General features: G+C 48.2%; 2 protein-coding genes and 1 long non-coding RNA gene across 8 annotated transcripts in view; 1 reads left to right on the top strand and 2 right to left on the bottom strand.

The window, feature by feature from the left end:
- CRADD (CASP2 and RIPK1 domain containing adaptor with death domain) overlaps nt 1-1721 on the bottom strand; it is an 84086-nt gene extending 82365 nt beyond the window's left edge. Inside the window, exon 1 of the mRNA XM_065670338.1 lies at nt 1536-1721. The gene's annotated coding sequence lies outside the window, so the exon portion shown is untranslated. The remainder of the gene's footprint in view (nt 1-1535) is intronic.
- LOC136009942 (uncharacterized) lies at nt 1298-5961 on the top strand. The gene is made up of 3 exons (XR_010610702.1): nt 1298-1794; nt 3768-3933; nt 5376-5961. It is a non-coding gene; the product is annotated as an uncharacterized LOC136009942 (long non-coding RNA).
- SOCS2 (suppressor of cytokine signaling 2) lies at nt 5803-16851 on the bottom strand. 6 transcript variants are annotated; one of them, XM_065670327.1, is made up of 4 exons: nt 16833-16845; nt 15875-16020; nt 14119-14408; nt 5803-13103 (listed from the first exon to the last, which is right to left on the bottom strand). In XM_065670327.1, exons 3-4 carry the CDS (start codon nt 14261-14263, stop codon nt 12655-12657), a joined length of 594 nt encoding a protein of 197 aa, XP_065526399.1. In that variant the 5' UTR covers nt 14264-14408; nt 15875-16020; nt 16833-16845; the 3' UTR covers nt 5803-12654. The 6 variants fall into 6 exon arrangements, with proteins under 6 accessions (XP_065526399.1, XP_065526371.1, XP_065526381.1 ...); XM_065670299.1 differs by having other exon boundaries at nt 16180-16837; XM_065670309.1 differs by having other exon boundaries at nt 15875-16017; nt 16180-16837.
- Nucleotides 16852-19116: the final 2265 nt, after the last annotated feature.

Genomic DNA, 19116 nt, shown 5'->3' with positions numbered 1-19116 from the left:
GGCAGGCTCCCTGCAGCAGCTCCGAGGGCATTATCTCAACCCTGACAGTAAACTGTTTCAGCTGCTATGAGGCTCTTGCGCTTCACATTCTCAGGGGCCACCGAGAATCCCCATTCAGGATCTTCCTCGCCCACGTGCCAGATGAGGAACACTGACTTCTCCAGTCACTGTATAGCACGTGATGAGCCCCTCTTCTTCATGACCAAAGAGGTCAACACTTTTCAAAATAAGGCCCTTTCAAAGCATCTCCGTTTGCACCTCGAGGCACTAGAAAATACCTATCAAGCCATGAATCTGAAGGGGGAATTTCTGCCGAAACAGACCTCTGGCTCCCTGACTGCAGAGTGAGTGCAGCTGAGGTTTTAAAGCCCTTAACGCCAAGGTCGCTGGCCCAGTAAATTTCCAGGATGGAGTGTTCTGATTTTTAAAGATATTTTTTTTCAAGTCTTTTTAAAGATTAAGCCTTTCTTTGTGTGTGTGTTTACAGTGAGAAGGAAATGTCTGAGTCAGGAACTAAGCAGCCAGATATGGAAATGTATCAGGATTTTGGTGCATAACAGCGTAGGGACAGAGTACAGCACAACACAGGATTAAATTAACTTTAATCGCAGCCTGTATCTAGGGACCCAAAGTAAGCTCTAAACTGAATTTTCTCTAGTAATGCTGGTGCTAAAGTAAAAAGATGAGACTATTTACCCAAAACATGTCTCAAACCTTACCCAGGCCCTTCTAAAAACACGTATCTTCCATTGTAGAGACAAACTTGAAACAATACACGCACACACACACCCGCTGAACGAGCAGAGTCCTTGACTCATCACCACACCAACACAGGCAGGTCTGCATTTTTCCGCATCTGACACAGAATCTGTCCACGAACAGGGATAAAACTTCCTAAAGCCTTGACCCTAAAGAGACCCCTTCTGATCCTAAAAAGCACATTCCCTTAGTTCTTGGCTAGAAACACGGGCATCTGCCCGCGCTACAACTGCACCGGGCCGCTCATGACTGCGAGCGCGTTCCCTTGCGCCTGCTTTGCCACGACTGAGGTGCCCCTGCCTAACCAATCGGTGCGTTTGGCTACGGGCTAAACATCTCCCCAAGACCAAGTTTTGCTCTCAGCTTCTTCCCCGTGGCCGCGGTCCGGCAACTGCCGCTCCTGCAGCGCCCAGGGCCCGACCGCCCGACCTCCCGGTCCCCGAGCCTCCCGCCGCGGCCCCACCGGCAGGCAACAGCCCCACAGCCTTCCCCGTGCCTTCCTCCCGCCGGGCACAGCGGCTGCAGCAGGGGCGGGCGCTCCCGCCGCCCCGCGGAAGCCCGGCCCCACAGTGCCGGGGCCGCGGCCGTACGGCCCCTCGGCACCGCTCGGGCTGACGGCTTCACTCCTGCTGCCCCCCCGGCGGCGCCCGGGGCAGCGGGGGGGGGTTCCGCGCCGCGCCGATCGCGACCGCCAGTACCGCCCCGCGGAGCAGGCGGGGGAAAGCGTTCGGGGCGGCGGGTGCTGTGAGGGGAGAGCACCCTCGGCCCGTACTTACAAGAGGGAAGTGGGGAACTACACGGGGCACCCCAGCGCCCGCGAAGCCTGCGCGGGGAGCACCATCTTTGTTGAAGGCAAGAGGGCTTCGCCGGAAGCCGCCGCCGCCGCCCTGCTGCGGGCCGGCCGAGGAAGGGCCGCCGCTGCCGGCCCCGCTGAGGACGGGGCGGGGAAGGGGGGGCGCAGCGGCCGCCATGTCAGCTGTGGGCAGCGGGGCAGGGACGCGCGGCCGCGTCTTTCCCCTCCTGCCGGCCGGGAAGGTGGGCCTCGGGCGGGAGGCCTGCGGCGGGGAGGGCTGCGCGTTAGGGTTCGGGGGTGCGGTGCGAGCTGCCGTGGGGCGCGGGGAGCGGACCGCAGGCTGCGTTGTCCGCCGGCGCTTGGCCTGCCCTCCGTGAGCCCGAATGCGGGGTCGCTGCCGTCCCCGCTGCCTGTGGGTGTGTGTGTGTCTCCGCCAAGGGGGCTCCGTTGCAGGGGTGCGGAGGGGCTGCTGTGAGCTCCGCGTCTGGGTGGGTGGTTGGGGGTGTCGTTTGTTTAGCGAGTGCGGCTAAAACTGAATTAGAAATTACGAAACCCCTGAGCTTTCGCGACATTAGAAACTGCTGAGTTCGTTCCTCTATAGGGACGTCGCTTCCTAACTGCATGTATGTGCTAAGCGAGGCTTCATACAGGTGCATCATATCACACCCAGAGCAGTGTTATGTTGAATGCTGTCTGTATTTAGCTCCGTTAATCTGCACAGCCTAAAAATGAAGAAACTTTCACCGGTGAAAACGGTGTAGTAAAGTAAGATCCAGCCTGTGCCTACCGCGGTGCTGTGGGCATGAGTGCACATTCTCGTAGATTTATCCATCTACTGTTGAATACAAAACCATCTTGTTCACATCGTTTTTTATGAATATTTGAAACCAAAGTACTGCAGATGAGAGAAAGCCGTGATTCATAGAGCTGTAACAGTGAGGCGGAGTCATCTCCTCTCATATCATCGAAGAACTTTTCTCGATCCTCACAGAGGTGTCGGGTGGCACACGGGCTTGAGCAGGGTCAGCCCTTTCCTTTCCTGTCCGGATCGCGGTAACGGGAAGAGGGAAAAGCAAACGCCAAGGTGCTGCAGTGATGGAACTTTGACACTACTGCAGGCAGCACCAGCGAGCCAGCCGCGGTCTGCTCTGCTGGGGAATGCCTTCCCTCTGGAAAAGCCGGGAAGGTGGTGGCTGCGGCTGCTGCTAGAAATGTTGCCACCGTGTGAATCCCATTTGTAGAGTCGCTTCAGACTAGTGGTACAGATTTGGGAAGATTTAAGGGTATTTGGAGGTTAGCAATGGAGACCTTTACATGCCTTCCCTAGATACCGTACGCGGGAAATACTTGCCATGGAAAAACGTTAACTGAAAGTATTGCTGGTAGAGCTCACATACTGCATATGCTTAATATGGTGTTTATCTACAAGATTTTACATGAAGACACACACTTAGTCATACTGAGGGAGCTTAGGGCCTTTTATTTTCCTGTGGCTGACAGCGGAGTGGAGAATTTATGTGGGTGCAGAATGTAACAGTGCAGTCTTAAGAGCAAAGTTTGCTCGCTGAATTTAAGACATGTCAAAAAAAAAAAAAAACCCACCCCAAAAACATTTAATATGTGGCCAGCCTCTGCAGAAATGCTACTTATTTGGCAATTTTAAAGCAATATTTTTATTTAATCAACATAATGCTTTATTTAGGATTATTTCCAGGCAATAAATTTGATACAAGGGGTTTAAATTGCTTTTGAATAATTGATAAATAATATCCCAATACATCTGTTAAACCAAGGCAAATGTTGATTTTTTCCTCAGGCACACACGTTAGCCTTCTAGGAACACAGACATAAAATTAAATACTCCTATGGGTTGTTTCAGGTCGATGCATTAGCATATTTACTATGACCTTGACGGCACTGGAAACCACACAAGTAACTCATGATCAGTAACTCTAAGACATGAAGTATGCTGCTGTTGCAGCAGCCAAAGCACAGCTGAGGCGGTTTTACAGTGTCATGTCGCAGATAGTTTTGTAGTACCGGTTGTGAGAAAGTACATTTGTAAACAATGCAAACAGGCACCAGGGAGCAGAGAGCACCAGAGACCTTCTTACATGATCATTCCTCAGCGCAGCGCTGCACAGCTGCGGGGAGTTTCCTTTCTGTGCTTCCTCTGTTGCTGATTGCCAGCTTTTTTCCCTTTTTTCTTTTTCAGTCACAATCTAAGCAACTGTATTATATCTGGAATTGGAACGGCTAGACTTGGAGACTTAAAAATATCACATCATTGTAATCCCGACAGCTGCATTTAATTGCAGATGATGTGCCTACATTTTAAAATAGAAAATGAAGACAACCAGTTACATCACATTTTTTGCCAGGTGAGGCAACTAGGTTTATTTATTTTATACTGTCCAGGAATATCTTGGAAAGTTAGAAAAATGTATGGATATGGACAGAGCAGCTCCGGTTCCCACTGGAGTAAATGGCAGCAGTACTGCAGCCTGTGTTTAGTCACGTCTTTGCTTACAGTCTAAATAAAAGAAGGAAAGCAGTGTAAGGGAACTGATAAGCCTGGTAAGGCAGAGAGTGGGTGACAGCAGAGGTCCAAGTCTGATTAAAGGGACAATGTGTTTCCTTTTCCTTCCACTGGTTTATACCTAGTGCTGCAAATTCCCTAGTGGAAACTATAAATGTGCTACTGATGTTTTGGATTCATGTTCAGCTGAACACCCCAGGTGCTGATGGTACTCTGCATTTACAGAATAAGGGTGCACACAGGTAATACTTGAAGTCCAAGGAGAGAAGCCCTTAAACCTTTTATTGTGGTTCTGTTTGGGTTCAGCCCTAGCTAAAGTTCTCTCAGTTCAGTTCTGGTCTGAGTTCAACAGAATTTCAGGAGGATGGTTCAGTTCTATTCTAGGTTTAGGGACAGACGTGTATAAGTGAGCCAGTTTGGGTTCAGCTCAGCTCCCCACAGTCAGTCCCACACATCAGTATCATCAGACTTTTTTAGACTTAAAACCTTGCTCTCTCTGGTTCTGTGGACTGGAGAAGCACCAGTGGTCTCCAGGCCACAATTCTGAGGACCACTGAATTCAGGGTAGCAAGTCCAGATCTGTGGGAACCAAGTGAAGCAGCATCTCTTCTGACAAAGCTCTTTTCTTTACATGTGGGTTATTCCAGGTCAGAACACCAGATTTTAAAATTTAAAATACAATTATAAAGCTCACTTAAAAGTCCCAAATCTTTTTAGAAACTTTGTACAAGTATAATGAGATTAAAATAAAACCCGACCAAAACCCCAAAACTTTTGAGAGGATCTTTAATGCTAATTAGAGTCAAACTGTATCCTAGCATGTATGTATTTTCTTTGTTTTCTACAGACTAATTTGTTTCTGCTGATAACAAGAGCCAAAATGTGTTTTTAAAACTAGTGCAAGCAGATTTAATCTATTAGGACTATGCTGTTTTCAATTGTCTGTAGGACAGCATTCCAACTTTAAGGACAAAAGAAAAGAAATATGAGCCTCTAGATTTGTTTATTAAAAACACATCTAATTGGTTAAATCTCTCACAAAACCTCTGAAATGAAGATGGAAAAAAAAAAAAAGAAACATATTATATGGTTGCCTGTCATTTTTAGAAAAAGAAGCACAGAAAACATTTCTGAATGTGATGCATCTCAAAACCACTTTAAAATACAAGTCAGGCTGGCCGGAGTGGTGGCCTGAAGACAAGATGAGGGTCTTGTAAGCCATTGCTATCCACTGCTGTCTCAAGCGATCATCCCTTCCTCCCTGTCCTCTTCCTCCTCACCCAGGTCCCTGCTGCACACCCCTTTGCAAGCGTGGCCTCCCTAATGCCAACACCCAGATTTCTGTGCCAGCCTCTGAAAAACAGGTGGATGCCAAGAAAGGAAGGCTTTGGTATGGAAAGGTTGCCCGACCTGTAAACCAAGCTTTGGCGTGCTGCTCTGGTTGCCGGCAGGGTTCGAGGGTGCTGGGCTGCAGGATGGGAGTGTCTGTCACTCTTCAGGTGGCATTTGCAACTCCAACAGGGATTCCTTATCACTCCTGGGAAAGGGTGGCAGGCAGGGCTGAAGTGAATCATTGAAGGGGAGTAGCCCCTGGGCTGCCTCTTAGGTTGTTCTGATACTTTGTAACTTTCTATTCACATAAATAATAAAGGCTTTAAATTAAATGGGGTTTGAAGAGAGCAATGAATATAAAATGTGACACGTCCTGAAGTTCTTTAGAAGTATGATTTTATTAAAAGGCATGCCCAGCATGGAGGTAAAATACATCACAAAGAGTTTCAAAACATCTTAAACCATGGAGTGTGAAGTAACTGTGTAGCACCTATATATTTACATTTGTTTCAGTAATAAAAACAAGTGTTTATTAGCAGTGCTGCAGTGAATTAAGTCTTAATGCTGTTTACTTTGATGAAAATAATCTGTAGCCGAAAGTTGAATGCAGAATAGTTACAAGAAAAAGAGCAGGCATCAAATGTGAAACTTTTGTATTCAGTACAGAAAAAAAGCAAAGAGAATGTCTGCAATGAATTGCAATAACCCCCCTGCAATTAATATTTACAAAATGTGACTCGGTATTTCTCAGAATTTTTAGTCCATTTTCACTAAATACATGAACTAACGTAGTTGTTCTTGAAGTTTAATTTAAAGATGCTTTGAGGAGACAGATGAAATACTGCAACCCTCTACATATTTATTCCTGACTTATGAAACTGGTTTTTTATACGAAAAACAACCACTTTAAATGCGAGAACAAAGAAAGAAAATTCACAAATTAGCCTGAAAATCAAACATTGACAAGTAAGTAAAAGGAATTTCAGATTCAAGGTTGAAACCTTTTCACAAAACCAAATTATTTTGTTTGCAAATCACAGCACATGAAATGGTCGTCTAGCATTTTAGGTAAAAGACTGGAAGGTTGGTTTTATTTAGGAGAGTAACTGTTGCTTCTTGTAATCTTCTGTTTCTTTCTCAGGCTTTGAACTTGACAAGTTATATACCTATGTATATATATATGTATGTATATATGTACAAGTTATATATACAGTATTTATATTTTCAAAGGTTCTCACTTTCAGGTGAAGCATTTCAGGAGCTGATAATGGCTCATGGAAAGTTTAGACAGGTAGCCTAGCAAGAGATTTCCCACTGCTTATACTTTTTCCGTACATCCTGTTTTTAAACAAAAAAGAACTCGCCTTCAATTAAAAAATTACTTACTGTATTTTGTTGCCTTTCAAAATGAAACCTGCCCCCATGGGTGGTTACAGTGGCTGGTTCAGCAGTGTGCAATAGGCACTCCATCCTCCACCAAGGGAGTTAAACACATGGGTTGTGCCAGAGAACAGTTAGGTTCTCACAGGCAGTTTCCCTTGCAGACAACACGCGGCTGAAGCACTTCAGCTCACGCAGGAGCTGCGGTGCCACTTCCACTGCAAGCTAGGCAGACAAGATTCTCACTTTCCTAACTTTGTCTCTAGCAATGCAGCCAGTCAGAAGTACTCCATCACTGCAGCTAAAGTTCCTGTCAACGTCAATTGAAATATGAGTGACTTTTCACCCCACACTGATAAGTTACAAAATGTCAAGTCCATTTTACAGATGAGTAAATTGCAGCTGATACAGGCTCAGTCTTGTTTAGTATTTCTCTTCCTAAAAGAAAACCTGCTGAAAACCCCATAAATGATGAGCTGATGCACAGCTTACTCTGCCCTCTGGACTGTGTCAAGCTGCACACTAGGTAAGAAAAAAGCCAATGTGTGACATGTCATACGGGTGTCCAGCGCGATCCCTCAAATTTGGAGATGCCCCCTGAGACAAACTGGGTGTGGGCACAGAGGCTCGGCAGAACAGGACTGCAATCTAAAAGAGGTACAATTACATTGTAACAAAGCATTTTGAAAAGGGATTTTGCAGCCTTCAACTATCTGTCTTAACAACTGTTTCTTACATAATGCTTGCTATCAATCCTGATCCAAATAATCTCAATAAAGTCAAAAGAAGAATTTGGGGCTTTGAATCTTTTTCCACATTTTACATACCTCTGCATTTACTATTTGTTAACTGACTTTGCACCAAATTGCAGTCCTCAGCTATGAAACATCAGTTATGGAACAATTTGACTGAAAACAAAAGGATTTACTTACGTAAACCCTGCTTGCCAGTGAAAGAAAAATTAAGGCAGGAACATGGAATTTTTGGAGTTTGTTTTCAAATTTTGTTCTTTGCAGCATTCAGCACTGAACTTTCCCAGGGTATTATCTGTTTGAACTTTCTCCTGCTAAATGCCAGCTTGTTCATTAAGCTAGTATAAACAGCTTTTGCTCCTGCATTTTATTCCTCCTTTATACCATAGAAATTGATGGTATTATTTTGGTATTTCGGTTCCTGGAGAATTAATGGCTCCAATTCTAGAAGAAAACAAACCAAAACACAGGTGCAATCCTTTTTAAAAAAGGGATCTAAGTTGAATAAAATCCATAATTTATCAGGCAGCCTTTATCAGGCAGCCTAAACACCATCATTATGGTGCTGTGTTTGCACATTTCCCTCGATTGTCTTAGAGGCAATGGCTACTTCAAAGCCCTGTAGATAACCTGATCAGTAAACAACAGTTTTTGAGCACTCCTCCCCTTGGCAACCCTGGGACCAGGACAGACTGATTTTGCTAGACACTTATTTTTTAGTTCCTGAAATTCAGTTATCCAGCCAGACTTTGTTTACATGTGGTTGAAAGTGTGCTGATATTAGCTACTCCCCTGGACCTAAAGGCATTACCTTAGCTCTACTAATACACCTTTCAGCACTGTACTAGTCCTGATGGTTAGTTATTTGACACACCTTGTGAGAAGTGCCACCTCTCACAGGAGGTGTAGTCCCTTCTCAGACACCAAAAGCCAGACAGGTAATTCCCTCCTCAGCAAGCAGAGTAACTTCTTATCTGGTTTCCTGGCAGCTGTGTTTTACCTGGCTTGTAGCATGATGTCTGTCTAAGCAGGTGAGGACCAGCAATGGTCAGCAGTGATGCCTTCGCAGCCCCTGGCAGCACCAAGTCTGCCTCCCAGTTCCTGTGACTGATGCAGCTACAGAGCCCTGTACTTCCTATAGTATGTAGATTGTTTGCTTAAAAAAGTCTCAGATTTTAAAGCTCCACAGTTTTCAGTGAGAAGTACATTCAGAATGTACATAATACAAATTATGTTTTTATTTTTTTAACATAAAAACCCCTCTGCCCCCATATTCTAGTGAACAATTTTTCTTTCTTGCTAATAATTATATATTGTTGATCTAGAATGCAGTTACATAAAATACAATTGGGAAAATATTAATGAGATGAGATTAAAACAAAATTGCTTCTGATGCGCTGGGCGCAGCTGCTTGGTTACATTCCCAGTCTACCCACCTATCTTGCACTTGAACCCTTTTCTGTCTCTGGTGACAGAAAAGGCAGCAGGGAAATGCCCATACAATTAAAACAGAGTCATAGTTCATACTTCTGCTGGGCTTAGTGCTAAATTAAATACAGTCACCAATTCCATGTTTATCATTCATCTCACAGTTGTGTTTTCATTACTTTTTTTAAGCATCACCTTTTCGGATTGTGGGGCTCTCAGTTGTCCTTTCATTATTCAGCAACTAACATTCCAGGAATAAACTGGAAAATCTGAAACCTCAAGACTCAAAAATGAAAAAAACCAAACCAATACACAGGGTAAAGAAAGAAATAAAAGCTTAGGATTAGAGTCTTTATCATGATTTTGGGTTGACTCACAGGCATTGAACCTGTGAAACTGGCTTCTCTGAACACTCTGTACTAGCAATTCAAGATGACATATATCAGTTAGAATTAATTTTTGGAATCCAAAGGGGCAGCAATTTAAAAGCTACTGCTGCAAACAAGCCATATCCATAAAGTGAAGAAAAAAAAAAAAGAAAAAAACAAACCCAAAACCCCAGAAAGCACTGGAACTCTTTTTAAAATGTTTGGACAACATGATAGTGCCTGGAAATTCATGAGGTCTACATGCAAGATTTTTGCACCACTGTAATCTAATCATGTGCTATCCTTGGATTTTTTTGCACCAGAACAAGTCATTCCTCTGTGCTGCGCTAGAACGAAGCTGAGCTTTCAGCAAGCTATGGCGTGGTTTAGTTTTACTAGTGCAATGCATCACCCCTAGGGCTGGCATCCTAGTGAGGACAAGAACTGTGCTTTCATACAAAGAGGACTAGTTCCCCCTCCAGTCAGTTCAAAATATTGTTCGGTGCTTTGAGCACGCCCTGGCTACAGCCCCTATTTTTCCTCACAGTAACCAACACAAACAATACAAAGTGTAAGTCTGTATGCTCAGTGTTTGGTGATTTGATTCCACATCACAGTAACTACTCTGGATTGTTAACAAGAATTGCCACCTTTCACTTTACTAGCACTCCTTGTCCTCAGCCTGCCATTCGCCCTTGTGCTTTGGAGAGCTGCCGACAAAAGCCCAGCGTGCTGCTCTGCATCTGCCCCACATCATTCCTCAAAGCTTGGCTCTGCTCTGGGGAACACCTGGCCTGCCACTGCTTACAGTAGGCTGCCAGCAATGAGCCAAAAATCATTTCCTGTATGTACAACACAACTGGCTCACTGCACCCCAAAACTCTTATCTTCCCAGTCTGCTGGTTCCAGCATTGGTGTTCATGATTCTAAACCTGCAGGCCAGGGGCTAGACTGGAGTGAACTCATTTTAAAGGACCTTAGTATAATGTGTTCACCACTGAGACCCCAAGCACATCACAGCTAAGCATCACCTTGGCTAAAAATGCCCCCAGTAGAAAGTTAATACAGCAAATTAGAGCATTTCTTACTGTGACAGAAGTTACTCTCTGTCGCAGCTATCTCATCTCAAGGTAGAGCTAGACAAAGACTGTAAGAGAACAGATTCATCAGAATGAAAGTGCTTCCAGAAATATGGTTCTTTAACAGGCACTGCTCATAGGAAAAGCTCCTCAGCTTCCGGGTGGCAGATCCTAGCAAGACGGATGACAAGCACAGAAAAACTGTGTGATTATGATGCATACCTGGAGTACAAGAGCTCTTCTGAGATGGGAACCAGAGGGTGGTTGTCATGTGATGTGAAAAACTTCCAACAATCTGCTGCACTTTGGCAGGGCATGGGGAAAAATTATACATAACAAAAGCTTTTGTTCTGTTTTTCATCAGAAAACTCACCCCATCTCTACACTAAATCTTACATTAAAAATGGGGAGAGAGAATTGAAGATGCGGAGAAAGAAAAACCACCTCTTCCATAGAGAGAACAACATACCAAGTATTTGCCCTACCAAGGAACCATCCCTGTCTGGCTCAGGTTCTCAGTGTCTTCCTTATCTTAATGACTGTCCTACTCATTTCTGCCAGCATGCTAACGACAAAGCTAAGCGTGTAACACTGGGAGTTTAGATGCAACAAAATAAGCTGGTTGGTGCTCCAGAGTTTATGAGAAGGGACAGAGCATAGTGACAGTACTACAGAATGGATAAGGCATGAAGAAAACAAGACAATTATTTCATATTGTTTCTGTTTTGGCCTGGGCAGGGCTACATTACAGCAAGTCTTGACAATCCTCCTTGTTCAAACACAGGTCTACTTGCTTTAATTAAAAAGTAAGCTAGGGAAAGAGTTAAAGTTAACCGAGGATGATGCCCTTGTTTCTGATGCCCTTGCTTCTTTCTTTACTGCTCCCTTATTACTCTCATCTAGGGTATTTTTTCCCTTAAACACCTTACATTTAGGCTAAGGAACAGGTACTGAGGGTTTCAGACCCTTCTTCCAATTTGGAGGACTGCTGTAACAGAAAAGGCAATGTCCTATGCTAATACCTAACTACAGGAATTCAGCAGGCAGCCTCTAAACCACTAGCCTCAACCTAATCCAGCTATTACTTTGAGCAGCACCATAAAGGCAAAGCAGGGATATTCTTCCTCACTGATACATGTGCATTTATCTGAGTATTACCCGGGAAATTATACAGGTTCCTAAGATAACTGTTTCCTGAAAAACAGTAGCAAATCCATACATACAAGGATTGGGAGATTGTTGTGCAATTTGATTTACTTTATTGAGTAATAGTCTGATAACTACAATGGTGAATTAGAAAAGAAAAAAAAAAGGCCCCAACCCCCTAAAAAACCCCAAACATACTTCCCCACATTTTGGGAAACAAGCTGAAGAAAACATTCTACACTGTAGAAGACAGCTGTAGCTGCTGATATCCATGTTTCAACATTGGAACTGAGTAACTGCAAGTCTGCAGCATACAGTCCTAAAGCCTCAAGCAAAACAGGCTTACTAGTAATAACATGGATATATCACCACTGGGAAGATGTTAACCATGTTGAAAATTCTGGGATACCAATCTGGTATAATCCACAACATACTGGGTTCCTATGAAAGATGTGGTATTTCTCCTTAAGGTCAGCTTTTAGAGAACTTTGAAAAACTATGTTTTGAACTTCTTACTTGCAGTGCTCCTTTGCTTGCAGAAAAGCACGAGAATTATAGTTCAATAAAGACTGAATACAAGATCAATTTTTTGACTGGATTTGATTAATTGCATACCTTTGGCAAGATTACCACTGCATGATCCAGTTAAGCTTCAGGATTATATGAACACCAGCACCAAATTAATCATGGAATCAGACAACTGAGATATTTATGCACTCTCATACGTCTTTGACCACTTCTGCAGTCTCTCCCAGTCCCACTGCTTCAGTTAGCATTTGATAATTAGTGCAGTATTTTATGCCATTGACAAAGCAACATGATCTGGACAGATTCCTGGCTTCTCTCTCCTTGCAAGAATAGCATGCCACCTTGTTGAACCCCCGAGGATGCAAACTGAGATTATTCTACATAAAGTCTCCCTTTGTGGCATCTGAAATTAAAACCTTTCCCCCAGAACTGCCACTGTTTTGATAGTGAATTCCATGCCGATTTGTTCAACTGGTTACTCAGTTCTCTGGCTGATTTTAAGAATTGCATTTAAAAGTTACTCTACATTACAGGCATGTGGGAAATATATTTATACCTGGTATTGGTACTCTTTCAAGTACTCTTTTAGTCTTGTTGGTAATGGCAGCTCCCAGATCTGATTTGTGCATTTGTTTATAGCTATTCTGCAGCGGTGTTGCAGAGATGGAGTGGATGTATAGAGAGGTTTGTTCAAGTAAAGATGAACTGTTCCATTTGACGGTGTTTCTGTTCTGTTCTTGCACATAAGAACATAGTACTCAATCAAATGCACAACGCTGTTGAACTGCTTAAGTCTAGATCTGACACATGTGATAGAGTCCAGTCTAAACTTGCCATCTTGATATTCTATACGTAGGTTGGTCGGTCCCGCTGACGTTTTTACCGAAATAGTCAATAGATACTCTGAATGTGAACTATCCCTAACCAAGAAGGTCCCTTCGGGAGCATCCTGCAATCTCTCTTTAGCTTCAGCAACAGTCATGTTGCCCCAGTACCATCCTGTTAAAAGAGAAGAGATAGGGTTTGGTTTTGTTTATTAGTGTTTGTTTGTTTAAAAAGCTTCTCTTTGGCTGATCTACTTGTAACAACCCATTTCCTTTGTTGTTTGAAAGTCCTGCAGGCATTCTACATTTTTATTTGAGATTCAAATTAATTTGCTTCACAATGCGTCTCGGTTTGACAGAGCCTTCCAGATCACTGTTCATTTTCCTGTCTATGCATACACGCGCACAAACTTTCCTAGAGCGTCCTGAGAGGCTAACACCGAAGCTGCCGACACCACGGGCTGCCCGTAAGGTAGAAGAGACGCTGCCCGTGAGGTAGCAGAGACGCGTTCCGCGGCTCCCCGCTGCGCACACGCAGCGACGTCCGCACTGCACACGCTGGCAGCACGCAGAAAGCCAGCTTTGGAAACTCTAGGTAGTCCGTTGTTGAAATGTGCTTTGTCTAGCAATCGGAAGCGGAGAGCTGAGGAAACAACTTCGGCGGTGCAGCTGCGGTCCCAGCAGGGAGCAGGGGAGGCGATGAAGACCAGAAAGCCACTTCATCCGCCCGCGGCCAAGCCCCGCGTCGTGCGGGAACGGGCGAGCGGCCGCCACGCCGGCGAGCAGAGCGCAGGTACGCGGCGGCGAGGGGATGCGGCGGCGCCGCCGCCCGCCCGGCACGCCGCGGCCGCCCCGGTCGGCAGCAGCGCCCGGCCCTCACGCGGGCGGCGATCCCGGGCTGCCGCCGGGGCGCGGCGCTGCCGGCGCTTTCGCTTCGGCCGCCGCAGCCCGCGGAAGGTCGGAGCCGCCGCCGTCCCCCGCCGCCGCGGTGCCGCGACCCCGCAGCTCTGGGTGGCGCTGGCAAGCGTCGCCCCGCGGTCCGCTTCCCCCCTCGGCCCGGCGGGGCAGCCCGCCGCCCCGCTCCGCCTCCCCCGGGTCTGTGGCGCGGCGGGCGGCAGCGAGTCGGGCACCCCGGCGAGTGCCGCTTCCCCCGGGCGCCTCCCCCTCTGAAGCCGGCAGACCAGGCTTACCTGCCCGCCGCAGCTCCTCCATAGCGGCCGCCAGCTGCGCCGCCTCACAGAACTCCTCGGCAACAGGCGCCGCCGTCCCGGGGTGTCCCCAGCGCGCCCGGGAGCCCTCCGTGCTCTCCAGGGACTCGGCGGAGCGCAGGGTCATGGGGGGCGGCGGCGGCGGGCGCGGCCCCGCTCGCACGCAGGTCGGGGGCTGCCTGCAGGGAAAAGGCTCCGCTTCGCCGCCGCCGCCGCCGCGGTGCTCAACGCCGCGACGGGTGCATGGCCCCGGCCTCCGGGCCGGGCGCCGCCTGGGAGCGGAGAAAGCGTGGTTAGCGGCGAGCCCCGCGAGAGGCGCTCCCGACGCAGCCCGTGCGTTTCTAGCGCTCCCTCTTCGGAACTTCCCAGCATCCAGAGGAGGGACCCGAGGCGAGAGATCACCTCCCGGCGGAGCGGGGGAGGGACATCTCCTCCCCCCGACGCTAAGCCTGTGCCCGACTCCCCTTCGCCGGGGACGAGGCGGCGGACCGCGAAGGTGGTCCCGCTCTACAGCAAGGGCAAACCGGCTGATGCGCCGCTCCCTCGGCAGGGGTAGGCGAAGTCGGGCGGCAGCTCTGAAGGGGGGGGAGGCTTTTGGAGGGGTAGGAAGTCGTGGGACTTTATGCTGGGCACGTAAAGGTACGAGCAGGACTGGTATGGGGGGAGGAGTAACGGGGAGCGGGACAGGTCCCAGAGCCGGCACTGCCCGGCTTGCACGCTGCGACGCGCAGGAACAGGTCGGTCCGCCTTGCACTAAGGTCACACGCGAAGCCGTACCTCTAGGAACGGGAGCAAGGTGCGGTGCGTGCTGCCAGGGCGGGAGTGAGGCCCCCCGGACAGCGGGGCGCCCAGGGGGCTGGGGGATGGAACGCGGGCGGCGCCGTGGATCGCCGGCCGCTCGTGTACGGGAAGGGACAGCGCGGTGGAGGACGTGATATATATATAGCGCGGGGCAGGAAACATGCTTTTCCCGTTCCATTAAATGCTGCCGGTATTACAAAAAAATTTTATCTTTCCGCTGAGCTGAAGCGAGCGGGGGGGAAGGGAGGGCGAAAAGAGCCTCTGGCTCTCCCACCGTCACACCGGGAACGACACGGAGCCTGGCAGCCGCAGCGAGGGGAGCCCCGCCGGCTCGGCCTGGGGCGAGAGGGGGCTCTCGGGAAAGGCTGGGCTCCCAGCGGTGCCTGCGGGCCGGGCAGAACGTCCGCCCCGCGGTGCGCAGCAGCCGCCGCCAGGTGAGGGGCTATGCCAAGGTCGCTCCTCCCGTCACAAGTTTCCGCTGCGGAGCTCGGTAACTTCCAGATTAAACTTCAGCGGCAGCTGATGGGTCGCTCTGCCGGGTTTCTATCGCAGCACAGGCAGGCACAAGCACGGCAACTCCGGCAAAAGCCCACCCCCGTCCCTCCCGCCGCCAGCTCGGGGTCCGGGCGCAGGTGCGCCTGTCGCCGGGGCTGCTGCGGGCGCGGGGCTGCCGGCCGCAAACCCGAGCGCAGGGAGGAGCGGCCGTGCCGAGGGTGCCCGGGTGCGACCCCTTGCGAAGGGGAAGCGCCCAGTCGCTAAGTGCCGCCGCCCGCGGGAGCTCGGCAGGGACGGAGGGTTTGCGAGACCGCGGCGGTTATCTGCGGCGGGGTGTCTGCAGGCAGGGATGAGGAGCGCCGGAGCAGCTTGCCTCCGGCTCCGGAGGAGCCTGCATCCCGGCTGCCCGGGAGCGGGGCGGGAGAAGGACAGCGGGACTCACCCAGGCTCGGCCGGACGGGGTTGGGGCCGCCGCTGTCTCCGCCTGGAGGTGGGGTGCTCAGGTTGTTGCCGCTGCCGGCGGCAGCGGGGAGCACAGCACCCGGCGCCGAGGAGAAGCGTCGAGGCTGTGCTGGGGCAGACAGTCTGCTGGAGGAGGAGGAGGAGGAGGAGGATGGTGCTCCTGGGGAAACAACACCCTCCGCTCCCCCCCTCTCTCTCCCCGGCGCGGGCGGTCTGTTCGCCTTTGATTGCGAGGCGAGGGCATCCTGCCCCCGCCGCTCCCCCCCTCCCGGGATGGCTACATACAAAGGCTGCTTTCCAGGAACTTTCCAGGAACCGCATCATGTGACAGGACCCGCTCCGGCGCCTCCACCGCGACTCAGCGGCCAGCCGGGGGCCGACGCACCGAGAGCCGCCGCCCGTTGTCACGCCGGGGCAAGCGGTCGCCTAAAAGCTTCTCCGCTCACCTCCCCGGTCCCCACCCTCCGCCCAACGAGGGGCGGCAGAAGCGCGGCGAACCAGGTCAGTGGCTGAGGGCCGCTGAGGGAGCGGCGAGCGGGGAAGGCGCTGAGGGAGCCCGGCGGCGGGGGCTCCCCAACGGCCGCGGGCCGCGCGGCACCTCCTGAGGTAACCATGCGAGCGCAGGAACGCGGGTCCCGTATTTCAACCCCCCCCCTTCCTTCCTCCTCCTCCTCCTCAGTGATGGCGGGGTTGAAAACGAAAGGAGAGGGGTGTATGGTGTGTGTGTGTGTACCCTGCCTTCCCCAGCGCCTGCAGCCGCGGGCACCTGAGCTCGGCAGCGGTGGCGGGGCCCGCCCTTGGAGCAGGGAGCGAGTCAGAGGAGGGGAGAGAGGACCGGTGCCAAAGAGTTCCGTGCCAGGGGCTTGCGGCGGCCGGAGCTCCTGGGACACCCCACCCTGGTCTCCACCTCCCCCCCTTCACCCTCCGGCGCTAAATACCTCGTTGCTACAAACAGCCATTACCCGACGATGCGTGCGCCGCTCCTTCCCCCCTCCCTTTCCCCTCCTCCCCCCCCCCCCCTTTCCCCTCCGCGATTTTTCAATTTATTTATATATTTATTTTTATTATTAAATAAACCCGAAGCTGCCGGTTGTTGTTGTTTTTTTTTCTTATTGGCTTAAAGATGATTGATTGCACCATGGGTGCTGTTCGTTAACCAGCCGCCTCCCGCCGCTGCTTGCGCCGACTTAGAAAGACCTCAACACTCCCCCCCCCCCCCAATATCTATATGTATATATAAATAGGAAAGAAAACAGGGAAACAAAGCCAAAGTAGCCTTATTTGTCCCATCCTGGCTGCAGGTCAGGGCTCCCTGCAACGGACATGTTCGGGAGGAGTATTTTTCAGGTTTGGAGGGAGGAGGAATAAGGGCTGTCTTTTTAAAGGTCTCTGGGGAAAAATTACTATAAAATAACACAACAAATAATCTCTTTAAAAATCGGTGTGTGTGTGTGAGAGTGGGAAGCCTTTGTTATCTAAGGGATAAATGAATATGTATTAGACTGGACGGTCTAGCTGAGGGAGCGGGGCAGCAGCGGCACGGCAGCTCCCTGCACAGGGAAAGCTCCCACAGGGACTACTCCTGCCTTGGCCGCACTCCCCAGAAACTCCTGAAATGCAGTGTTTCTTTGAAAAATACAAAAATTAAACAGAACGGGAGACCATGGAGGACAGCTTCTGAAGGCTTTTGTAATAGCTATTAGAATTTATAAACATCAGGGGGTGAGGGAAGAGTATTGGGAGTTAATAGTTCTCTTAAAAGAAACAAAAACTGTAGTTAGTAATTAAGCAGATTCATCTGAGGGGGGAAAAATAATAACTTTGTTAAGTGAATTGGTCAATATGGTTTAATCAGTTTGTAATGCCAAGGTGCTTTTGAATTTAATTATTTAGTTTATTAAAAAAAAGGTAGTTTTAATCACTGACAGCACAGCAGATTTCAGATGAGGTCTGAATAACAAACATGGGTTTTCTTACTTAAGCATTCTCAGAAATGGTTTAAAACAATTTAGGTCTTAAAGGTCATTCTTGTTCCTGTTTTCATCTGTGCAATTCAGATAGCCTCAGATCAGCCTTCTGGAATCCCCACTAACTTTTCACTGGATAGCTTTGAAGAGAGGAGAAAATATGTCTGTGTCCTTTGAAATTTAGTTTACATTTCTGCTACTGACGATGTGAGACCTTGTATAAAATCTAATTTAATATTTTCAGAATTGCACTGACTTCACTATGTTCAGAAAACAACAGCAGCAACAACAAAAAAACAGGAATATAAATCGATTTTTATTACTAAAATAATTCCAGATACATATATGCAGGCATAGAGCTTTTGCTCAAAAATAAGTTATTTTGATATAATGTTCAAATTAGAGCTATTCCTTCAAAGTTCACTAATTCATCTTCGAGAAATGGAATGCATCTTTGTCCAGATGCAAAGCTGCCTTTTTACAGCTTTGCTGTAGTTCTCTTTCCCTATGTTATTTATTAATGGCATTTTTATGTGGATAGTATCTCAAGACTTCCTTTGCTTCTGCTGTTTATTCGTCACTTGAAGTCATAATAATTTGTTTCTAAAACCACAGCTGGCTACTGTGAAGGCAGAGAGGAAGACCGTGATTTATGTGGTGAATCAGTAACAAGAACAGAGGAATGTCATAAAATATTTGTTACTTAAAACTTCAGATATTGTTATGAAAAAGGTAGCATAAAAACTAGGCAGTACATCAGCAGGATCTTTCCTATACAGAGTTCTGTTTATTTATTTTGTTTTTTCCTGAGAAGTTAATGCATTTTTAAAATAGTACTAAAGATCTGATAAATTTACAAGAGCAATGAAATTCAAACTTAAAAATCGATCTTTAAATGACACTTTTGGCACCTCGTAAGAGTAGAGTACTTAGGTTCACAGTTACCTTTATTCTCTGGTATGAGACTTCCCCAAGTGCCATAGGCTCGGTGGAGTAAGTTAGTATTTCACTGTTGCTTTCAACAATGTTAGCAGGTTCTCTCTGTCTGTGTGAGTCTTTGACAGTCACAGAGGAGAAAAAAATAAACAATTTTTAAGGGTAAGAAAAGGTGATTAAATTAAATTACTTTTGGGATTATGGGCCACATGTGGTGCATGAAACTACTTTAAACTACTTTTTAGCTTTTTTGGCATTAGGATGTTTAATACATGCTTGGTCTGCCTTAAGTGTTTAACTCCATAAAAAATTAGAATTG

The sequence above is a fragment of the Lathamus discolor genome, chromosome 1 (genome assembly GCF_037157495.1).
Source record: "Lathamus discolor isolate bLatDis1 chromosome 1, bLatDis1.hap1, whole genome shotgun sequence".
Lineage (NCBI taxonomy): Eukaryota > Metazoa > Chordata > Aves > Psittaciformes > Psittacidae > Lathamus > Lathamus discolor.
Note: the sequence above shows the minus strand (reverse complement) of the source record. Positions and strands in the feature narration are given on the sequence as shown.

Excerpts from the sequence above, each read along its gene's own strand:
- SOCS2 (XM_065670283.1), bottom strand. The coding sequence starts at position 15,115 with ATGGAACGGGAAAAGCATGTTTCCTGCCCCGCGCTATATATATATCAC. Across the intron at positions 13,104-14,118 it reads GGAGGAGCTGCGGCGGGCAG|GATGGTACTGGGGCAACATG; the intron begins GTAAGCCTGGTC and ends CTCTTTTAACAG.